Source organism: Epargyreus clarus, unplaced genomic scaffold (genome assembly GCF_041222505.1).
Source record: "Epargyreus clarus isolate Ecla_fem2 unplaced genomic scaffold, WU_Ecla_fem_2.2 ptg000024l, whole genome shotgun sequence".
In the NCBI taxonomy this organism is placed as follows: domain Eukaryota; kingdom Metazoa; phylum Arthropoda; class Insecta; order Lepidoptera; family Hesperiidae; genus Epargyreus; species Epargyreus clarus.
Genome location: NW_027332231.1, coordinates 4,594,677 through 4,617,587, shown reverse-complemented (window position 1 = coordinate 4,617,587; position 22,911 = coordinate 4,594,677). Strand labels below are relative to the sequence as shown.

Here is a 22,911-nt window from a genome sequence, read left to right as displayed (position 1 = left end):
CAGAACACAGCAGCGCCTAACACTGCTGTTATTAGGCAGAAATAGGTGTGGCGGTGTTGCCGCCGGAGTCGAACCACAAAGAGTTCTACCACCTTCAGAAAATCACAATATGGCTTTGACAGCCAATTGTAATGTTATAGGTATTTGATAGTGAATTATAAAACATGATTCATTGCTCAATTATGTTAATTATATTTATTACGACATATTAAGATCTTGTTGATAAATCTTTATTTTGATGAAATTGTTGTTGTACCGAATGTTTACGATACCAATGTAAAGAGTTCCTATTTTTAGATTTTTTGTTTCATTTATTTTAAGCTGGCAAAACTTCAAAGAGGTATAAAAGAAAGGCTTAATGACAAAAGCATTCACACCACACAACTTTCAGGCTAATCATAAAACCTTAAAGGTGTTTAAAAGTTTAGAAAAGTTAATAATCCAATATTATGTATTGATTTAAGGAGTTATCTACCAAGTACCTACCTAGCGTATTAGAAATTTATTATCACTTGCTAAACGGTGAAGGAAAACATCGTGAGGAAACCTGCATGCCTGAGAGATTTATAAAAAAAAAATCTCAAATGAATGTGAAGTCTACCAATACGTGGCCAGCGCGGTGGACTATGGCCTAATCCTTCTCATTATGAGAGGAGACCCGTGCCCAACAGTGGGACGATAATGGGTTGATGATGATGATGATGATGATGACCTACCTAGTAAACAACTTACTGACAATACATAGCCAAATATGTTGGTCAAGAATAAAAAAAAATTTCGTAGGAGATGCTTGTATAAGATAAAAGTATTTTTGAAAATGTATTCCCTAAAGGAAGTAAATAAGGGATGAAAGCTTGTAACAAAAGGGATGTTTGATCAAAGAAACTCAGATCTCAGATCAGAAGAAACATTTGCTTGTTGGTTTTGGGCGGACATTCTTGAGATATACCGAGAAATGAACCGTCATATACACAATAAATATTAGTAGAGGAACATCAGCAAATTTGGAATACTGCAGGTAAGTTGGAATACCTTGGTTAACTCATTATTATAAGTGCCATCTGTGTTTTCTTCTTGTAAACTTATCGCCGCACGTCATACGGAACTAATGAGCTCTAAAAACCGACCGCCATCTTTACATTTCGGCTGCCAGCCTCGTAGAAGCGAAACGTCAAATTTCAAACTTTTTTCGGTAAGAAAGCAATAATTGATAATCATTTACTATGATACATAAAATCTTTATTGCAATTATTTAAACTAATAAGTAACCTATTTAGTTAATGGTTTTACTTTTATTTTGTTAATATTTCTGAAATTAAAAATGTGATATGAAATTTTAGGTTAGGGTGTCATGTTGCTAATTTGGAATACCAAAAGTGAGTCTAATTTGGGATATTCCAAATTTTATGCACATTTTTGTAAGAAGATATCAATTCTTGTTTTTTTTTTCAGAAATGTCTGCATCTCATAAATACAGCAAAAGAAAGAAGTGGGAGAAGGAGGATATGTCCGCTGCTATTATCGCTGTTCGAGAAAAGAGAATGGGATACTTGAAGGCAGCTAAACACTTTAACGTTCCCAGGTCTACCCTCTTTCGATTTGTTAATGATAATGACTCCTCGACTGAATCTGTAATGAATAAAGTTATTGGTCGAAGGCCAGTTTTGGGTACAGATATTGAAAACATGCTGGTTGAGTACATATTAACAATGGAGAATAAATTTTATGGGCTGACCAGAATGGATTTGCGTCGGTTTGCATATCAATTAGCTATAAAAAATAATATTCAAAACGCTTTTAAGGATGGATTTGCTGGAAGATACTGGCTGAAGGGATTTTTAAAACGACATAAGGAAATTTTGTCCATAAGACAGCCAACTGCAACTTCCCAAGCAAGGGCCAATGGATTCACTAAAGAAAGAGTGGACGAGTTCTACGACAATCTTGACAAAATCCAAGCTGATAAGCCTTTCCCTGCTGCGCGCATATTTAACGTTGATGAGAGTGGTCTCTCTATAGTTCAGAGTAAAATACCAAAGATCATTGCGCGCAAAGGGAAAAAACAAATTGGAGCAATGACATCAGCAGAAAGAGGGTCCTTAATAACTATTGTCGTCTGCATGAGTCCGGCAGGGATATTTGTCCCTCCTATGTTAATTTTCCCTCGAAAAAATATGACCGAGGCTTTGATGAGGGGAGCTCCAGTTGGGTCCATAGGAAGAGCTCATCCATCTGGATGGATTCAAACTAATTTATTTACCCAATGGTTTCAACATTTCGTTGAATATGTAAAGCCAACAGAAGCATCACCAGTGCTTTTGATTCTTGATGGCCATTATAGTCACACCAAGAATATAGAATTGATAGATCTAGCGAAACAGAATTATGTGACAATTTTATCTTTGCCACCTCATTGCACACACAAAATTCAACCCCTTGACCGTACTTTCATGGGTCCTTTAAAATGTTACTACAGTGAAGAAGTCAGGGTGTTTCTCCGGGAACATAACAGACCTGTAACACCTTATGATGTTGTTGAGCTATTTGGGAGAGCCTACATTAAGTGCCAAACGGCCGAAATTGCAGCAAATGGTTTCAAAATTGGTGGTATCTATCCATTTGATAGAAACATATTCACAGAAGCCGATTACATAGCCGCTGCTATTGATGTTTCAGAGGATCCAAACCCTCAAATGAGTCCAAACCCGCTCGACTCACCCGTGGCCGCTGTTCGGCGATTGGAGAGTTTTGATGAAACTCAACCAGGGCATCAGGCATCAGGAATCCAATCAATAGTTACTCCCTCTCAAATTTCTCCCGTACCAAAATTAAAAAAGAAAACAAGCAATAGAGGCCGTAAGCCAGGAAAATCTACAATAATTTCAAGTTCCCCTTATAAGAAAGACCTTAAGAATGCACAATTTAAAAAGTCGGGAAATGCGAAGACATCACAGAAAAAAACTGTTAAGGGAAAAGGCAAGAAGAATGTAACAAAAAGCACAAATGAGAGAAATATTACAGAAAGTGAATCATCAGATTCAAATCCTGCTGTCTTTGGAAATTACACAGACTCATCCGACGATATAGCAATGAGAAATGAGTCTGCAGTCCCAACTGATGAGGATGCCGAGTGTTTTTTCTGTAATGGAAAATTTAGTGAGGATAAAAGGGGTGAAGAATGGGTAAAATGCTTAATTTGTGAAATGTGGGTTCACGGAGATTGTGGTGGTTATGAATCTGGTATTTATATATGTGATTACTGCAAGAATTAATGACTTATAAAAACAGTAATGTAAGTTCATATTTAACACTGATCTGTGATTATTTTGACTGATTATTACTTGATAATTATATTAGTTTAAGCTATTTTGTTATAAAAAATATTACCTAGACTGAAAACTATAAAACTGTTACAATAATAAGATATTTATTAGATGGTAAGAAAAAGTGTAAACAAAGTCAAAGAAAAAAAGGTGATCATAATTTGGAATACTATATTCCAAATTATCTGCACCATAAGTCAAATGAAGCTTTTGGAGATTTTTAGGTTAATTAAAATTTTGATAATGTTCTTAGTTTTCGTTTTGTTTTATTCTTTTTATTATTAAAGTTTAATACTTTTATAACCGTTTAAAGTTTTTTTTATTCCGCTAAGCCATTTTCTTCTCTACTTATTCCCAAAAAACAAACCAGTATTCCAAATTTGCTGATGTTCCTCTATAATAAAATATTGGAGTGGATCAGAGTAAAATATATTTTACTTTTACCGTCTAATGGCATTGTTATATTAGCAACTTTTTAGGGTTCCGTACCGAAAAAGTAAAAATGAGACTATTACTAAGCTTAAGATGTCTGCTTCTATCTAGAACACAGTATACTACAGGAGAAAATAGCAAAATGTATATTAGGTACCTAGTATTGCCACAATAACAACATATAGTAAAAAGATAAAAATGAAAGGGTCCCCATACAGGGAACCGGTATTCTTCGTCATTATTCGTTGACACTTTGAAATTTTACAATGCTTGTGTTCGACCCGCACTTGGCAAATGTTTTAGGCAGCTTGTTATCAGTACCCTTACTATGAGTTTTTACGTTTTGACAAATATGACTGTTTTGGTATTTGTTTACGTATTGGCCCATACAATTTCCAAGTACTGACACAATCCGCTAGGGGCGCTGAATGGAAATTGTATGGGCAAATACGTAAACAAATACCAAAACAGTCATAAATTGTCAAAACGTAAAAACTCGTGGTAAGGATACAGGTAATTTTAAAAGAGACTAAACAAATCATAACATTACAAGATTAATGTCTAGTCGTATTTTATTTTATACAAAGGAACCGCTTTCACCTTCAACATCTGAAAGATAAAAGCATAATAATCGTAAAACCACAAACATTTTCCCAAAACAGATTCCTCACATCGACCTTGTGTTTGTAAACAACCTTTGTACATACGTACTGAAATGATTCTATTGAAGTATCTTGGACCAAAATACAATTTTTAGGGTTTCGTACTAAAAAAATGCTAGCGAACTCTATACTAAGTCTCCGCTGTCCGTCCGTCAGTGAGAGGGCTGTATCTCTTGAATCGTAATAGATAAACATCACAAATCCTCACAAAATGTGTATTACAATTACATGAAGACGTATAACGGTACGGAACACTTGTGTGCAAATATAGCTCGCACTTGGTCGGTTTTTTTAAATAAATTAACGAACTAACAAACATCTCCAATATTCGTATATTCGTAAATTTCGCTGGTTGTTGAAAACATCTGTTGACCACCTAACACACTTTGATCCACTTTTATAATTTGGCTTTTACAACAGTTTATAACTACCAATTCTTAAATTCACGATACCAGGCAAAACATTTTACAACAATGCTTTCAATCGTAATATAAACTTTTATATTGTTTATGATGTCTGAAGCTGCAATGTGAAACCCCAAGAATGGTAATGCATTTGTGATGGGCTTCAGGTAGAATTCCTGTTCTATTTGAAGTTTATTTTTTATTTTAATACATAGGAGAAGCAGGCCATCTTGCCGCCGATGGACATCTGTAATAAACCCCAGATAGGATTCCATTTCTACCTGAGGTCGACTTCAGATACGCCGTTAGCCCTGAGGATTAAGCTGGACCGCCTCGGAAAAGTCTGTCTCCCTCACCACACCCTTCAAAACGGAACACAGCAGCGCCTAACACTGCTGTTATTAGGCAGAAAAAGGAGTGGCGGTGGTGCCGCTGGAGTCGAACCACAAAGGGTTCTACCACCTTTAAATTTTGTAGTTTTGTAATTTCTTATACCAAGAGAAAATAATAACAAGAATGTCCATTTTATCATCAACAACCATAATTCTAATAAACATATGGATTATGTACACAAGTACAGTCAGACAAAGATGTCTCAATATCTTCCTACACGAGAGAGGATTATTGTACCAAACTTTAGGGTTCGTCGTCTTCAACGTGTTTCATTGGGTACATGTACTTTGTATTATTAGGAAACTTCGTATCGGGAACTCGTTACTGGAATAATCTGTCAACAATACGATCGTAATACGTATTATATCAGATAAAATAAACATTAAGTTTGTTTGAGAGTCGTTCTGTTGAAAATTACTACAAATGGACCCTATTAACTTTTGTCATTAAGTGCTTTAATGTAGTTTCACTTTTTTATTTGCTTATCATCATCATCAGCAACCCATTACTGTCCCACTGCTGGGCACTGGGTCTCCTCTCATAATGAGAAGTATTAGGCCATAGTCCACCGCGCTGGCCAAGTGCGGATTGGTAGACTTCACATACCTTTGAATTTTTTTTTCTTTATAAATCTCTCAGGTATGCAGGTTTCCTGACGGTGTTTTCCTTCACTGTTTAGCAAGTGATAATTAATAAAGTTTGGAAAATCCAAAAGTGCACGACTCATAATGCTCATTTAATTATGAAATATAAAAAAAAAAAAAAACTTAAGTCGTTCAAAATTAATTGCCGAAAAAAAGCTGTAGTAGGAAAAAGGTACTGCACAAGCCCCCCTGGTGGAATAAATGTACATAATATCTATAGATATACAGTCTTGTAGTTTTCGTTTTTTATTAATTGCAATTAAACGACACTGAATTAATTAATCATTCGCATTCAGTGACCTACAATCGTCGATTAGAATTAAAAAAAAAATTAACTCAAATGATGGATTTTTTCACAAGTTACAGTGTTTTCAGGTTTCACACATGACGGACAGGAAAATTTTTTGACCTATTTTGGTGTTTTTTTCCAATTCTATAGTAAATCAATTTTTAAAAAGTATGGAATTAATCTCCATTAAATTATCTCGACAATAGTATGCAAAATATCTTGATTCCGTGAACTATCAAGGCTATAATAATAAAAATAGCCGCCAAAATGAAGCGAAAAAAATTTTTCGATCGTAAAGCACTCTCTGATGCTTCGCATCATGAGTCGTGCAATTTCTAATACGCACATAACTTTGAAAAATCAGAGGTGCGTGCCTGGGATTTGAACCTCGGACCCCTCGATCGGGAGACTGAGTTTCTTAACCACTAACCTATCACTGCCTGTATTGCTCATTATTATTTGCTCATCGACCCTTTATTGTCAAGTGTGCCGTCATTACTTAGTGCTGGACACCAATACTTTCTCAGAGTAAGTAGGATTTACTCGTAGGCCGCAGTCCACCGCGCTGGCCGAGTTGGGAGTGGTTCACAGACCTTGTACGATGTTCTCCTTCACCATTATAGCAAGTGTTTTTTTTTCTAATATGCACATACAGGGGTTTAAACCCCCGTTTGTCACACTGACATTCAACCAATAGTCATAGTAAACCAATAGTAGGAATCTGTGGTAACAGCAGACATATTTGCATGCGCGCTTCAGCGCTTGAAAGGAATTAAGCCGTCGGTTTTATCATAAGATAGCAATCTAACTCTTCGGAGGCCCTTTGAGCAGTTTTAAAAGTCCCGACTCAGGAGGTGGTACTCCACGAATACCTTTTCCTTACCTTAACCTTCATAAGGTACCCGACGCCATGGAAGTGACGCCGGGTTATGTGGGACTTTTACCGCACTAAAACCCCCCCGGTGGCCGTCCTTGGCGTATGGAGAATAACTCCGGGATCTCCAACGGAACACAACCGGAGTCCTGCTAACGCGATGCCCTTCTATCGGGGTCGGCCCTGCGAATTACAGCGATATGCGACCACACAAACCGCTGTCCTTCCCGGGGTCGCTTGCTGGACGGTTTGAGCTCCCACTCTTGCGGCCCGCAACCCCGGAAGCCCCTTTTAGTCGTCTCTTACGACAAGCAGGGGATACCGTAGTCCTATTCTGGTCCCGATACTACAGGGACAACTCCATGAATACCTATTGGAGCAGAGTGATTGAGTATGCTCGTGAACTTTCTGAGTCGTGGGAAGAACTTTATGCACAGAAATGCGAAATGTTACAGCCATGAGAGTTACAAGGAGTTAATAAGTAAATTAAAGCATAGTTAATTAAAATCTTAGATATTTAATCTACCTCCTTTATACGTGACTAATTTATTTCCCGGTTTTCCTGATTCCACCTCAAAGGATCATTGTTCCCAAACTTTCGGGACGATTTACTGTCATTTGCTTGTTTCGCCGAAAACGTGTTCTATTGTTCTGTTATGTTCTGTTCTGTTTTTGTTTTATTGTTCTTCAAAACTCCGTTGAATAACTAACGTGTTCGTACGTGCCAATTCCTTGTAATTGGGTATGAATATAATTATCCCGACAAAACAATTATGTAAAATATGCAGTCAAGGTGTGTAGATTTATATTTTATGGTGTGAAGTGGTGAAGTTTGAATACAATTTTCCGCGAGTGAGTTAAAATTAATAATCATTCGATTTTGTTGGTACAAATGAGAAACAACATTACTTTTAAAGTTTTTTTTTATAATATAATATATAAGATGTACCGATTAATTTCTTCTTATTCTAGAGGAAATAATAAAAAAGATGTGTGCTTAAAACTTTTTCAATGAAATTATCTTATCAAAGTCGCGATATTTAATTTCATTCGACAACTACAAATTACGGAGTCTCCGTAGCCCATAGATATATCAGTAGGATAATATATCTATGCCGTAACCAACAAAGGACTTGCTCTTGCCTTTTAATATCAAAATAATTTAAGAATATTCATGAAACCGTCAATAACAATAATAGACAAGATATAATAGAAGTATCTTAAAAATACCGCATAAATATACATATTTTTTTGCAATACTGAACTGCAATGCTCTAAAACGTTGAAAATATATATTACTTTTATTATCTTCATTCCTTCTATCCATATTCTATTCCAGAAAATGTGAATTCCAAGAAATAAAACTATAGATAACGACAATTACAATTAACGCTAAAACTTCTCAATAAAACTTTCGCCATGAAAATTCCACGTAGCAGACACAAAACACGACGAACAAAGTATTTCAATTCGCCACAAAGTGCATGAACCAAACTATTCAGACATAAAGGTACAACCATACTGACAACTGGCCAGGTATAAGAACAAAATAGCACTGTGAAATATTCAAAATATCATATTCAACTTTTAGTTCTCAGTAGCAAAATAGCAGATAGATGAAAATATAGTTGCTTTATAGATCAATTTCGACAAAGTTATGTGTGCGTGCAGCGACATTTGGACACATCAATGCTCTATTGTCTATGGTGTCTATAATTATTATTATACTATTTTTAATACATTTTTATTTCACGTAAAATAGTGCATATAATTAATTTGGAAGTAATAATGGATAGTGACGTCATTCTTAATCCAATATGGCAGGCGCTCCAAGATTGCGAACCTTTATCCTATGGGTAACATCCGATAGTGATGTTTAACTAAATGTAAATACACGACAGCTTTAGTTTATTTCACATATTATATACATATGCATTTTTAACTCATAAGCTACATTTTACATTCACAATTATTTGCGAGAGATGTCACTGACCTTAAATCCCCCGTTCATGAAGTCTCCTCTTTGAAGTAACAACTAAAGTAACGCGCCACGTTTCATAGAAATATAATATCATGAATATTTTAAGCAAATTGCAGTATAAATACGTATTCTGGGTAGCAATTATCTTCATTACTAAAGTTGTAGTTAGTTTTGGATTTAGTTGTAATTGTGTAGTCGTTTTGATTCTTAGAAATGTTAAAAAGATTGATATTTATAAACATATTTGTAGAAATTTGGAGTATTAACATACGTAGTTCAATTGCAATGGAATCTTCGGTTATATATTAAATCTTTATCACGCGTAGACGTCACTGAAGTCGTAACATTATGCATCTTAGATCTCGGAAGTGGCTACGCATTTGTAACCGCCTTCATATAGAACCCCTGCTCTATATGGAATTGGATGCACGGGATTTATATGGGATTGGTTTCAGACCTGAGCCGATGTGACCACACTGTGCCGTACTGCACCATGCAATCGTCATGTATCTTCTACCTCAATCTTATAACATATGACACGTTTTACCTTTCTCAGATTTACATATTATTTGGGATTATCTTCAAACGTCGTGTATATGTAAATAACAATAATAACATAATTAAAGGTAAACTAAAAACCTGTTCGGAATATCCACACTAATGCATGCATAATTAAATTATAATTATTCTCTCGTAGACCGCACATGTGATTAAATAATGCTAACCACTTCACACAAAAATATTACACCTAATAATTTTGTATATTAAATTAAAACAGTTTAAATCTCTCTATTACGAGTTAATTAAATAATAAATACAATCTTTATTAACCTTAGGGAGTTTATATACGAGTTTCAGGATTGGATCGAGATAGGGATGTCGCCAGCGACCGTCAACGACGACCGTCGATATTAAGTGTCGCTCGTTTAATAGCTAACTGTTGCTCTTGTGTATTTTATCATAACAAATATTTTGAAAATATGTATCTGACATATTAACCCGAGCTCTTAATACAAGGGGTCATAATTAATACTACAAATTTATCTTTAATTAATACACCACTAATAGTTAAAACATTACTTAGAGTCAATACAGTACTGACAGTAAGTGCATCAGTAACAGTTATTACAATGTAATGTGTAATACAGAGTTCACGTCCAATGTTTGTGCAGTATTATCTGCGCAAGTGGCGTTACACTCGGCGCCGCCGTACGTGACGCGAATCAGATTGTCTGATCCTGAGGTGCCCAAAGTTACTAGCAGTTAGTATATTACCAATAGTTACTACTTCACCATTCGTTACTACAATATAGTGTGTAATACAGAGTTCACGTCCAATGTTTGTGCAGTATTATCTGCGCAAGTGGCGATACACTCCGCGCCGGCGTACGTGACGCGAATCAGATTGTCTGATCCTGAGGTGCCCAAAGGTACTAGCAGTTAGTACATAATCAATAGTTAGTACATTACCAATAGTTACCACATCACCATTCGTTACTACAATGTAGTGTGTAATACAGAGTTCACGTCCAATGTTTGTGCAGTATTATCTGCGCAAGTGGCGATACACTCCGCGCCGGCGTACGTGACGCGAATCAGATTGTCTGATCCTGAGGTGCCCAAAGGTAGTAGCAGTTAGTACATAATCAATAGTTAGTACATTACCAATAGTTACCACATCACCATTCGTTACTACAATGTAGTGTGTAATACAGAGTTCACGTCCAATGTTTGTGCAGTATTATCTGCGCAAGTGCGGTACACTCAGCGCCGGCGTACGTGACGCGAATCAGATTGTCTGATCCTGAGGTGCCCAAAGTTACTGGTGGGTAGTACATCCCTGACAATTATTACATTATCAATAGTCACTAGGTACATCACCATTACTTCCTACAATGTAGTGTGTAATACAGAGTACACGTCCAATGTTTGTGCAGTATTATATGCGCAAGTGGCGATATACTCCGCGCCGGCGTACGTGACGCGAATCAGATTGTCTGATCCCGAGGTGCCCAAAGTTACTAGCAGTCAGTATATTATTAACAGTTATTACATCACAGAGTTCAAATGCAATGTTGTGTGTAATACTGAATTCAAGTCCAATGTTTGTGCATCTGCGCAACTTTCAATGCTAAGCCTATTCAATCGGTTTTATCTAGCTTGATATTATTGGGCCAAATCTGGTAATAGAAACCTGAAATTTGGCCTCAAATATATCTTTAATACCTGTGACAATACAATTTTGTGTATGTAAACAAAATACTGGATTACTGTTTTTATAAAAAACAAGAAAACTCGTAATAAAAGTTTGAATATAGCTGGCCGCAACAGATCTACGCTGTTTGCGCCGGATTGAAATTTATTTGTCGATAGAGCCGCCCTGAAATACAGTGACGTGTAGTGTGACCATCATTAATTAACAACTAAAGAAAAATAATATTTAACAATTAAAGAATATTTATTGTTTAAGATCACGAGTCACTAATTTTTCGATACAAAAGTAATTAGTGGATCCACCGTTTGAAAATTTGAGGACTTAATCTTTTAATAGTATTTAAAAAAGAAAAAAATTAGTCTTTGTGTCTTCTTTAATGGTTTTTATATTTCAATAAAAATCTGTTAAAATAAACTTGAAGGTGGTGGAACCTTTGTGGTTCGACTCCAGCGGCACCACCGCCACACCTATTTCTGCCTCATAACAGCAGTGTTAGGCGCTGCTGTGTTCCGTTTTGAAGGGTGTGGTAAGGGAGACATACTTTTCCGAGGTGTTCCAGACTAGTCCTCAGGGGTAGCAGCGCATCTGTGGCCGACCTCACGTTAGAATATCTAATCCTATCTAGGGTTGATTACAGATGTCCATGGGCGACAGTAGCCACTTACCATCAGGTGGACTGCATGCTCGTCTGCTACTCCTATATTATAAAAAAATCTAACGTATTCTTTAAATTATAATCTCATATTTACGCTAGATATAGGTATTATTACTTTATAAAATAAAACTTATTTTTCATAACAAAAGGGCATTCAAACACATTTTATTTATTCGATCCAACAATCCATAAGAATTTAAAGGTCCACTACTGGACATAGGTCTCCCCTAATTGGCGTCGCTCCAACTCCAGTTTCCGCCGTTTTCTTCAGGTCCTACCTATGTAACCAAGATATACCTATGTAAATAAAACTGACAGCGTCCTTAATTATTAATCCAGAAAAGGACATTCCGTGTACCAAAATATTCATGGTCACTGTACAGGCGCCCAGTAATCCCCAGAGCGATTTATACCACCATAAATTAATGCAATATTGCTACGGCCTCATATCTCTCGGTTTATTCACAAAAATTACGTATTAGCTGTTGAAATCTCGTCTTATTAATGAGTCTCGTTAAGACAGAAATAGATTTTGCATCAACAACTTTTCTTATTGCCTTGTAGTAAGAAAATATTTCGTCGCAAATTTTACACGAATAAGCTAGAGGTTCTATAGCTTTTTTAGAGGTTATAAAACTCGTAGGAGTTTGATTCCTTTGTCCCTGTAGTTCCGGGACCAGAATAGGGCTAGGGTATCCCCTGCCTGTCGTAAGAGGCGACTAAAAGGGGGCTTCCGGGGTTGCGGACGGCATGAGTGGGAGCTCGAACCGCCCGGCCAGCAACCCCGAGATGGACGGTGGTATGTTTGGTCGCATACCGTCGTGAACACCAGATGGTGTGGTGAGTTTCAAGCTCACCTGGGCTGAGCCCGACGGGGCAACGCGCCAAGTGGACTCCGGTTGCGTTCCGTTGGAGATCCCGGAGTCCTCTACGCAGCGCCGAGGACGGCCCGCGGGGGGGTTTTAGTGCGGTAAGAATCCCACATAACCCCGTGCCGCTCCCACGGCATAGGGTACCTTTAGAAGGTTTCCCCATCGTCAACAAAAAAAAGGGGTTTGATTCCAAGGGCACCACCATCACACCTATTTCTATGATTAATCAGTATTTTAATGTGTTTCTGTGTTCCGCATCAAAAAGTGGTAAGGGATACATACTTATCCCAGGCGTTCCAGCTTAGTCCTCAGGGATAGCAAAGTAGCTGTAGCCAACCTCAGGTAGAAATCTTATCTTATCAGACGTTGATAAAGGTGTCCATGGACGGTAGCCACTTACCACTTACTTATATAAAAAGTGCACACAAAAACGTACAGTTGAATCCTAAAATCTGTACATCGAAATATACTTTGTATACCTATAAGTAATGTATATTTTTTTTAGTGTATAAAGTACACAAATTTAATTTAATTTTGACCTTGGATATGAGTACTACACGAACATTAATGATATTATTTTGCATTTTAACACAAAAAACGTAGAAAATACCAGATCTAGCAAAAACTGCAACAAAAAGAATATCAGATTATTTTGAGCACTTGCATTATTTCGTCATGATAATATAATAAACCGAAAATGTAGAGTTACCTAATGTTTTAAGTAATTAGAATATAAAGAGTTTCGTCTACTAGCGCATTAATAATTATTGTAATGAAACTATATCTTATATATAAAATTCTCGTGTCACAGTGTTAGTTACCCAACTCCTCCGAAACAGATTTACCGATTTTCACCAAATTTTATATGTATATTCAATAGGTCTGAGAAGCGGCTACTATCTATTTTTCATACCCCTAAGTGATAAGGGTTGTTCACCCTTAATTTTTTTTCATTTATATGGCAACACGTTTGCCGGGTCACCTAGTAGTATTATGTGATTATTATACACTAGCTGACCCGGCAAACTTTGTACCGCCTAAAATCATCTCTATTTATCAAATATATTTCATATAAATTTCATATAAAATATAGCCTATCTTACTCGTGGATAATGTAACTTTTGAATGGTGAAAGACTTTTTAAAATCGGTCCGGTAGTTTTTGAGCCTATTCATTACAATCAAACCAACAAACAAAGTTTTCCTCTTTATAATATTAGTATAGATTTAAGGTAGTAGTACCCTTTGTGAATCGACTCCGGCGGCACCACCGCCAATCGCCATACAAACTGCATAATAATAACATTGTTAAGTGTTGCTATGTCCTGGTTTGAAGTGTGTGGAAATGTGACTTGCTTACCGGAGGTTTTACGACTTAATCCTTAGGGGTACAAGCGCATCTGTGGCAGATCTCGGGTAGGAATCTAATCTTATCTGGGGTGGATCACAAATGTACGAGGGCGGCTGTAGCCACTTACCATCAGGTCGTTTACCTCATCTATATTATAAATGAAAAAAAAAATCAATATTACCCGATATAGGTTAAGATTTACATAATCGATCCCAATAACTGCTTCCTACAGGAATACAATTTCTGCCTTAAGGCAGTAATGTTCGTGCTAGGGTGTTCTACAATGTGCTATACTTGCAAGGCTTTCCAACTTAGTCTTCGGGGTAAAGTTGTGCAAAGTAACTTGTAGGTTCCGTAACTCTGTTGTGTATGTACGTGACGCGATAATTAATTTTATTCTTGAAGTGATTGCTGTGACTGAATAAAAATATTGTAACTACTTAATTTTTAGGGTTCCGTGCTCTACGGGTAATAACGGAACCATGTTAAACTAAACCTTCGCTGGCTGTCCGTCTGTCACAGGGCTCTATCTCTTGAACCGTGATAGAAAGACACTTAAAATTTTACAGTGAATGTATTGCTACGGCCACTATAGTAAGTATAAACACCAAAAGATTTCATTTTTTTTTTCATAAAACTTGGTAGATATAAACGATCCCTACCATTTGAGTATAAAGTAAAAATCAAAAGTCGCAAACTAAATTTCACGGAAAATGTCGTCTACAGTTCACTGAAACATTGTCCCGGCTTCATTGTCATGCAAATACGTACATGCAACCGTTTATCAGTCAGTGTTTCACAAAGCCAATTTTACAGAACACGCTAGTTTCTTTTGTTCATTTACTATAATGTCAAAACTATGCTAATTTTGAACGCAACGCTGCGTTAGTACAACCTACAAATAAATAAATTGTATCCATTTTTGGGGTTCCGTACCCAAAAGTTAAAAACGGAACCCTATTACTCGTACTAAGCTTCCGCTGTCTGTCCGTCTCAAACAGGCTGCTATCTCTTGAAGTTTCTACCCAACTACGGAAGGTTAGGTTTTTCAAGCGAAGTATGTATGAACAAATTATATAATTATAACAAACCACTCGTATTATCAAACTAGATGATATGAAAGACACAAATACCACACACAATTGTGTTAAGTGCGGATTGTAGATAAGTAATCAAATGCCGATCATGGATGCGTTGTTCCTGAAGTCATATAATTAGTCACGAGTCTTCAATCAGAATGAGAGAGTGTAGGTCTTATGGCCTATAACGTCTATATTAGCCAGGTGAGAAAGCACACACCCTGAGATTATTCGGATTCTGAAGTCCGCATCGGCCCCCAGATTAAAAAACCGAGTTTGAACCACTAGACTATCACTGTTTCTCTGCTACAGCAAATGTTATATTTGAATTGAACTGCATATGAAAGCGAAACTTTCTATTAACACGAGGTGCTCTGGGGTAGCAACAAATACGTTGCTATTTGTGGCAGACTTGAATTAGAATTCCAATCCTTTTAGGACTTAATCGCAGATGTCTGTACACGGCAGTGTGAGTATTTATTGAGCTTACTTATTAGGCAACATTAAGTATTAATGCTTGGACTTAGATAAATTTAGAAATAGCATTGTCAGATCTTTGGCAAGCAAAAATTGGATTGTTTTTTTTTATAATATAGGAGAAGTAGACGAGCGTGCAGTCTACTCGATGGTAAGTGGCTACTGCCGCCCATGGGCATCTGTAATCAACCCTAGGTCGATTACAGATGCGCCCCTACCCCTGAGGACTAAGCTGGAATGCCTCGGAAAAGTATGCTTTCTTTACCACACCCTTTCCACTAGAACACAGCAGCGCTTAACATTTCTGATTTGATAGGAATAGGTGTGGCGGTAGTGCCGCCGGAGTCGAACCACAAATATTTCCACCACCTTCAATTGATTGATTATTTAATAACGGGAGTAAGTGAACTTCATGTTAGCTTTGCGTTGCGTCGCGTTGCGTTGCGTTGCGTTGCATGCATATTGCATATTTTTATGAAATACTAGACATGCTACGCAACGCAACTTTCCAACTTTTATTGAAATGATTGAAACATTTTCACAAAAAATTCACAGCCGTCCGAATTGGCGAAAATGTTCGTACATTCAGGAAAATATTTTTCAGATGCCAACCCCGTTTGCATAATGTCGCGTATAATATGGCGTATTCAGAGCCGTCGCATATGTCATACTTTATGCGATGGGTTCCGTGTGCTGCCAACACCCTTAAAATATTCATGTTATTTTTATTACTCAGATTGAAGTGGGAAATGTGCGAGTAGTCCAACTGATGTTAAAGTAGGCACTGCTGCCCCTCGGAAATGAAAGAGTAGTCCGCCTGGTGATAAGTGGTTTCTGAAGGTGGTAGAACCCTTTGTGGTTCGACTCCGGCGGCACCATCACCACACCTATTTCTGCCTAATAACAGCAGTGTTTGGCGGTGCTGTGTTCCGTTTTGAAGGGTGTGGTAAGGGAGACATACTTTTCCGAGGCGGTCCAGCTCAGTCTTCAGGAGTAGCGACGCATCTGTGGCCGACCTCAGGTAGTAATATCTAATCCTATCTGGGGTTGATTACAGATGTCCATGGGCGGCAGTAGCGACTTACCATCAGGTGGACTGCATGCTTGTCTGCTACACCTATATAATATAAAAAAGTGATCACTGCCACCTAAGGAGATCTGTAAGTAACTTCACATAGAACAGGGGTCTACCTGAAGCCGATCACCGATGCGTTGCCACTTCTGAAGACTTAAGATGGTCGCCTCATATCTAAGTCAGCTGGCATACACCTAAATGAGAGCATTTCTAACTATAAACCGCTCCCACATTTAAAGCAACATTTCGCCATTTTGGATTTTAATTTTACTAAGTTAAATATAACCACCCTTCATATTATTTTATTATAATTATCTATTTTATTTTTGGAGTTTACTCCTTAAGAAACGATTTGAGTTATAAGGCCCGGTACGGAAATTTTATGAGGAGTAAAATCAAGTGTAACACGAAAAGTTGAGGCGTAACGGTAACCAAAATATGAATCAAGAGTGCTTTTATTAATTTAAAATACAGTAAGTTCAAATCCCATATGAAAGTAATTATTACAATAAAAATAATTAGCAATATATAAAACATTAAAACGTCATTAACTAATTTGTTTACATTTTTGCATAAATTAAGTTATAGGTTTGATCATTTATAAACACTGTAAAAAAATATGAACATTGGCGCCATAATATGATTAACAATCTTTTATGAACGTTTTTAAAGAAGAGTAACATATAAAATCAGTAAGCAATTGAATAAGATATAATATTAGCAAAATAAGTTTTTAACATAAAGAGGCTTTTGTAAGTTACTGATATATTAATTTAACTTATAAAAATGGATGCATTATTGATCAGCACCATCTATCAACGATAAACGGGCAAAATCAAAACAGTATTATTTAATATTTATTACAGACTTATTGCTAATGAATTATGTTCAAAATAAGTTATATAAAATTAGCAATACGTTTTAAATGAATTCTAGAATTATAAAACATTCAGAAACAATCCAAATTACATATAATAACATGTTTATTGAGTCTCATATAAATTTCATCCGTAAATTGCAACAAGGATATTTTATAGATGGCAAAGAAATTATAATTATTAAGTTTTAAGTTATAAAACGTTTAACATTGTTTTAAATATAAATAATTATATTATATTAAAATTTACTTTAATATAAACAATTATATTAAGTTACCATTATAATATTTGGAACCAAAATACATAGATTGATAAACTTGCAAACTTACAATTTATAAAACTTGCCACTAGATGGCGCTATTTTATATTATTTTGTAATACGCATTATTGAAGTAATATAAATAATCCGAATAATTACAGATATATGTTTGTTTCTCTTATCATTTTAGCAGATGCGTTCATTTACCTACCCTTTTTTCTATTCGATATATATCATAATTATCATTCGTAAGGAGTAAACTCCAATCGTGCGTCGTAGCTGACACACACACACTTTTTTTTATTTTATTTTACCACGCAAACAGGTTAACAAATAAAACTTAGAAATTATAATGTAGTACATATACAACTGTTCAATGTATGTAAGCCAATTATAGGCGTGCAGAATTTTCATATATGATATGTTATATGTTTTATGAACAACATGAACTTAAATATTTGATCTAAGAATTCTATATCCATGTATTAATTGTGAAATTTCGATAAATTTCATATTAATGCTGCAATACTTATTATTTTTATAAGCAAGTACAGCAAAAGCTTTAGGTATTGTGATATCGGGCCCACGTTCAAGGAAACCGCTATGAATACTGATTAGAACGTCGCAGGGTGTCTAGCGTAGGGCAAGGGTTTAAACAGCAAGGGTTAAAACAGGGTAATATTATTTACAACATTTTTATTATGCAATAGGATTTCATTGCTCCCTCAAGGAATGAATTCTGAAAAGCCCTTTCTTAGTGTTCATCGATTTTTTTTAGAAGCTCCTTCATTAAAAAAACTTCCAACTTAAAAAAATGGGTTTAGTGTGCTAAATCAAACCTAAGCTAAGTATAAGATATACTATGAAAATACTTAGCTACACCATATACAGGTGCTCTGGGTTCTGGAACTACAACTCCAAAACGGTCTGTTCTGGAGTTGTAGTGTATTAGGCTCGTGTACGTGTGCAGTGTGTGTACTGAAGCAGTGTGGAAGAAGCAGTAGTGGTTAAGAAACTCGGCCTCCCGATCGAGGGGTCCGAGGTTCAAATCCCAGGCACGCACCTCTGATTTTTCAAAGTTATGTGCGTATTAGAAACTAATTATCACTTGCTAAAAACGGTGAAGGAAAACATCGTGAGGAAACCTGCATACCTGAGAGATTTATAAAAAAAAAAAATCTCAAAGGTATGTGAAGTCTACCAATACGCACTTGGCCAGCGCGGTGGACTATGGCCTTATCCTTCTCATTATGAGAGGAGACCCGTGCCCAGCAGTGGGACAGTAATGGGTTGTTGATGATGATGATGATGAGGCTCGTGTACTGTTAAAAAGGAGTCTTACTTGGTTGAAACTATTACAATAATTAACTAAATAGTAGTAGCATTAAGTTATATAATACGCGGCTTAGCTCTACATCACACCTGGGAGTTTTTTTATTCAAATATATGTGAGGTTGCTAGTGTGTGCATCGGAACGTAATGAGTGAGTGTGTGAATGATATAATGAACGGAGAACGGATGGAATGAAAGGGGCTGTGGAAGTGCCACCGCAAAAATCAATTAAAAATACAGTTGTGAGAGAAGTATAGAATACTACATTACACAAATACGTTTTCATGGAAATGCTTCAAGTATTTGACTCATACGCTTTTGTACAATGCAGGATGAATTTAAACAGAATTCGCCCATCCTAAATGCAATTTTCGCAGAAAATAATAATGCATTATTACTTCATTTTGGTATTTGCGAATGCAGTATATGTAATCATTTTATACTGAAACAAACGAAAGCTAAACTATTGTTCTTACTTTCATTACCTCAAATTAATTTACATCCAGCCGAAGACGATTTCCATAATGTCTGGTTGAACCTCTCTAGTGGGACTCTCATGGAGACGCCCGTATAAGCCCGTATATTAAGTATATTAAGTATATTAATGTTATGATCCTTGCCTAAACGTAGAAATACGAAAGACATTTGTCAACCAACTTAAAGGTAGCAAAAAAAAGGAAAAAAATACAATTCAACCTACAAAAATAATACATACATGTAATAAGATATACACATCCATACATAGACTAACAAAACAATATATGTAACAAATAATATATGTTATAAAAATAAAAGCTACCCATTTAGACTAAAGAAAAGAGGTTATTCTCCAAGAATACTCACAATATGAAGAATACTTCACAATAGACTCCGGAATAAGACGCAATATTTCCATACAATATTTAGCCCATTGTGACGATACAACTGCTCATTTAGAAATCAATATCAGGAAAGAAAGGTGAAGGGTGGAAGGGTTGCTATGGCATTTTCATTACTCCCGAATTCCCCGTCCCCATTAGAGTGTTAATATCCTTTCCTATGTGAATCACATGACTTAATTATCACGTCGTTTGCGAGTAATCAGGTAAATCTAAAGTGGTTGTTGTGTAGTTTGCGTACAGAAAGTATAGGCAAATTTACAGTTTGAATGGTATATTGTGAACATGATACATTGTTAAAAATATCAGTATTTAATCTATATATCAGTGCTACCATATTTGGACTACGAAGCGCCTAACAACATTAAAGTAAAGTATTTATAATGCTTTTAATGTCTTATGTATGTACGAGTATATACATTGTACACTGCAATTTATACTTACCAATACATTCATATATTGTAAATAAAAAAAAAAAAAAAAAAAAAAAAACAAAACATAAATTAAATAATACAAAACTTCCCCTTACATTTTATTACGTTTATCGTTTTTTGTCAATACTTTACTCCTACTTTATTTACTTCATACTTTATTTACTAATTTTGAAAATGAAGAGAGAATTATTTTCTTTTGTCCTATAAGTTTCCTAATAAACACGGAAAAGACGGAGGCGGACAATTAGTAAGTTCATAATAAAGTTGCTAAGCAGATCTTGTATATTGGAAACGTCGTTTAATATTCTCTTGGTCTTTTGTAACAAAAATACAAAATGCTTTTTAACTGAGTTCAAAAAGGAGGTTATGAAATCGATCACTATGTATGAAGGTATATGAGTTTGTATGTCCGCGATTTTACAATTTAGATTTATTAAGCTGTCATCTGCAATTACGCCTATTTAAGATTTCTGAACAAGAACTCAATATTTTCAAAGCACTCTTTGTACCGGTTATACCACGGTAAAGATTTTGATGAAGTTGTTTAATTGTGAAAATAAAAACCCACTTTAAGTAAGAATATAGGATATTCTTCACTCCCAAAATTTAGGAAAATCCACTACAACTCATATGTTGAAATCCGTCAAGCAGTTTGGGCTGCAGAGCGTGCCAAAGAATGAGACATACATACATGCCATACATACGTTCGAAAAACATTACTCTCTGCACTAGTTTAATAAAAAAATACTATTCCCAGACACCATCTATAATTGAACGTTCTATGAACGATTTTGATACAGTTCATTTACTACAATTACCTATGTTTAAAGCTTTCACCATAGGTAATATCTATAACTATATAAGCTTTAACCATAGGTAATATCAAATTCAAATTCAAATGATTTATTGCTCATGCTTATTATTATAGGTCTTACAAATTAAATATAGTGCAAGCATGCACCCTGCTAGGGTATTGCAATTTAATATTTAGAAATTTATTTTTTAACATGAAATGTCTTATCGTTATTAAACATTTTTTTAAATTAATAGTAATAATTATATCAATTGTAACATAGTCGAGGATGGATAAAGCTTTAAACATAGGTAATTTTAGTAAATTAAGTCAGGGTAAATTATGTGAAAACTCCGATACAAAGTCGAGACACGTAAGGGGTACAACCACATCGTGTAATTATGCGGAAAGCTTCGTAGACGGTTGAGTAAAACTTTGACGGCCACCTGCAACCCATTAAGTCTCTATGAAGGAGGTACGTCACATGATATGGGTATTAAGGACAAACGATCCGGTAATCTTTTGTTCCGGCAGGCTGATTTACGTCCGTTATTAATAATTAATCTATCCGAACTTGGTTGCCAAACAAAAATTCAATAATTATAGACTGAATTTGGCGTTGATGACCAAATAGGTACATAATCATATACATCATCTAATCTATTATCGATTGGATATTATAAATCTATCCAATGTTTTGCCTGCCAAAAATCTAAATTTTACAATTTCTGCCTACTAAAAATTGACTACTAAAAGTTCCATCTTTAATAAGCAAAAATTGGAAGAATTTATTATAATGGCCGATGTTGCTCAATAACAATATATCGTTTTGAATATAACTAGTAGACAAAGCAAAATTGTGGCATATAATCTTTATAAAAATATATAAAGAACTCAGCTTTGAGAAAAGATTCTATAAAGTGACAAAAAAAGTAATAAGCCCAATGAATAATTATGTGCATTAAATCCATTCTAACAGAACAGAAAAAGCCTTTTTAAATAGAATAACTTAGAGCCAGTTGCATGATTGAAACCACCGACAATAATAAAAGATTCTATAAAATGAAAGGAAAATGAATAAATCCAATGAACAACTATTTGCTTTAAATCCATCTTACAGAGAACAGAAATAGCCTTTTTAAATAGAGTAACTTAAGCCAGTTGCTTGATTTAAAAAAACGACAATAATATAGGATTCTATAAACTGAAAGAAAAAGTAATAAGCCCAATGAATAATTATGTGCATTAAATCCATTTTACAGAAAACAGAAATAGCCTTTTTAAATAAAATAACTTAAGCCAGTTGCATGATTGCGGGTTTGCGTTCAGGAAACTTTTACCAAGTCTGACATGACGAAGTTTATTTGCAAGTCGAACAGTTTTCAGGTCATAGTTTTAAAAATGGTCCATTAAGGGCCAGAGTTTTATTTTGAACTATGTTAAATGGTACATTAGGGGTTTTTCTATTTACTTTGTATTATGGAAGATATTGTAAACCTCGGCCTCTCAATCCGGGATCCAAGGTTCGAACCTTGGGCTATGGTTTTTAAAAGTTATGTACGTATTTGAATTAAATTATCACTTGCTATAACTATGGACATTACAAAACGAC

General features: G+C 35.5%; 2 protein-coding genes across 6 annotated transcripts in view; both read left to right on the top strand.

The window, feature by feature from the left end:
* The window catches only part of Pde8 (phosphodiesterase 8), a 286,786-nt gene that overhangs the window by 184,862 nt on the left and 79,013 nt on the right, over positions 1-22,911 (top strand). The gene's annotated exons all lie outside the window — the stretch shown is intronic.
* Positions 1,106-10,641, top strand: LOC140752514 (uncharacterized). The gene is made up of 5 exons (XM_073086851.1): positions 1,106-1,192; positions 1,453-3,240; positions 10,151-10,264; positions 10,352-10,432; positions 10,547-10,641. The coding sequence occupies exons 2-5, from the start codon at positions 1,455-1,457 to the stop codon at positions 10,639-10,641; spliced, it is 2,076 nt and encodes a 691-aa protein (XP_072942952.1). The 5' UTR covers positions 1,106-1,192; positions 1,453-1,454.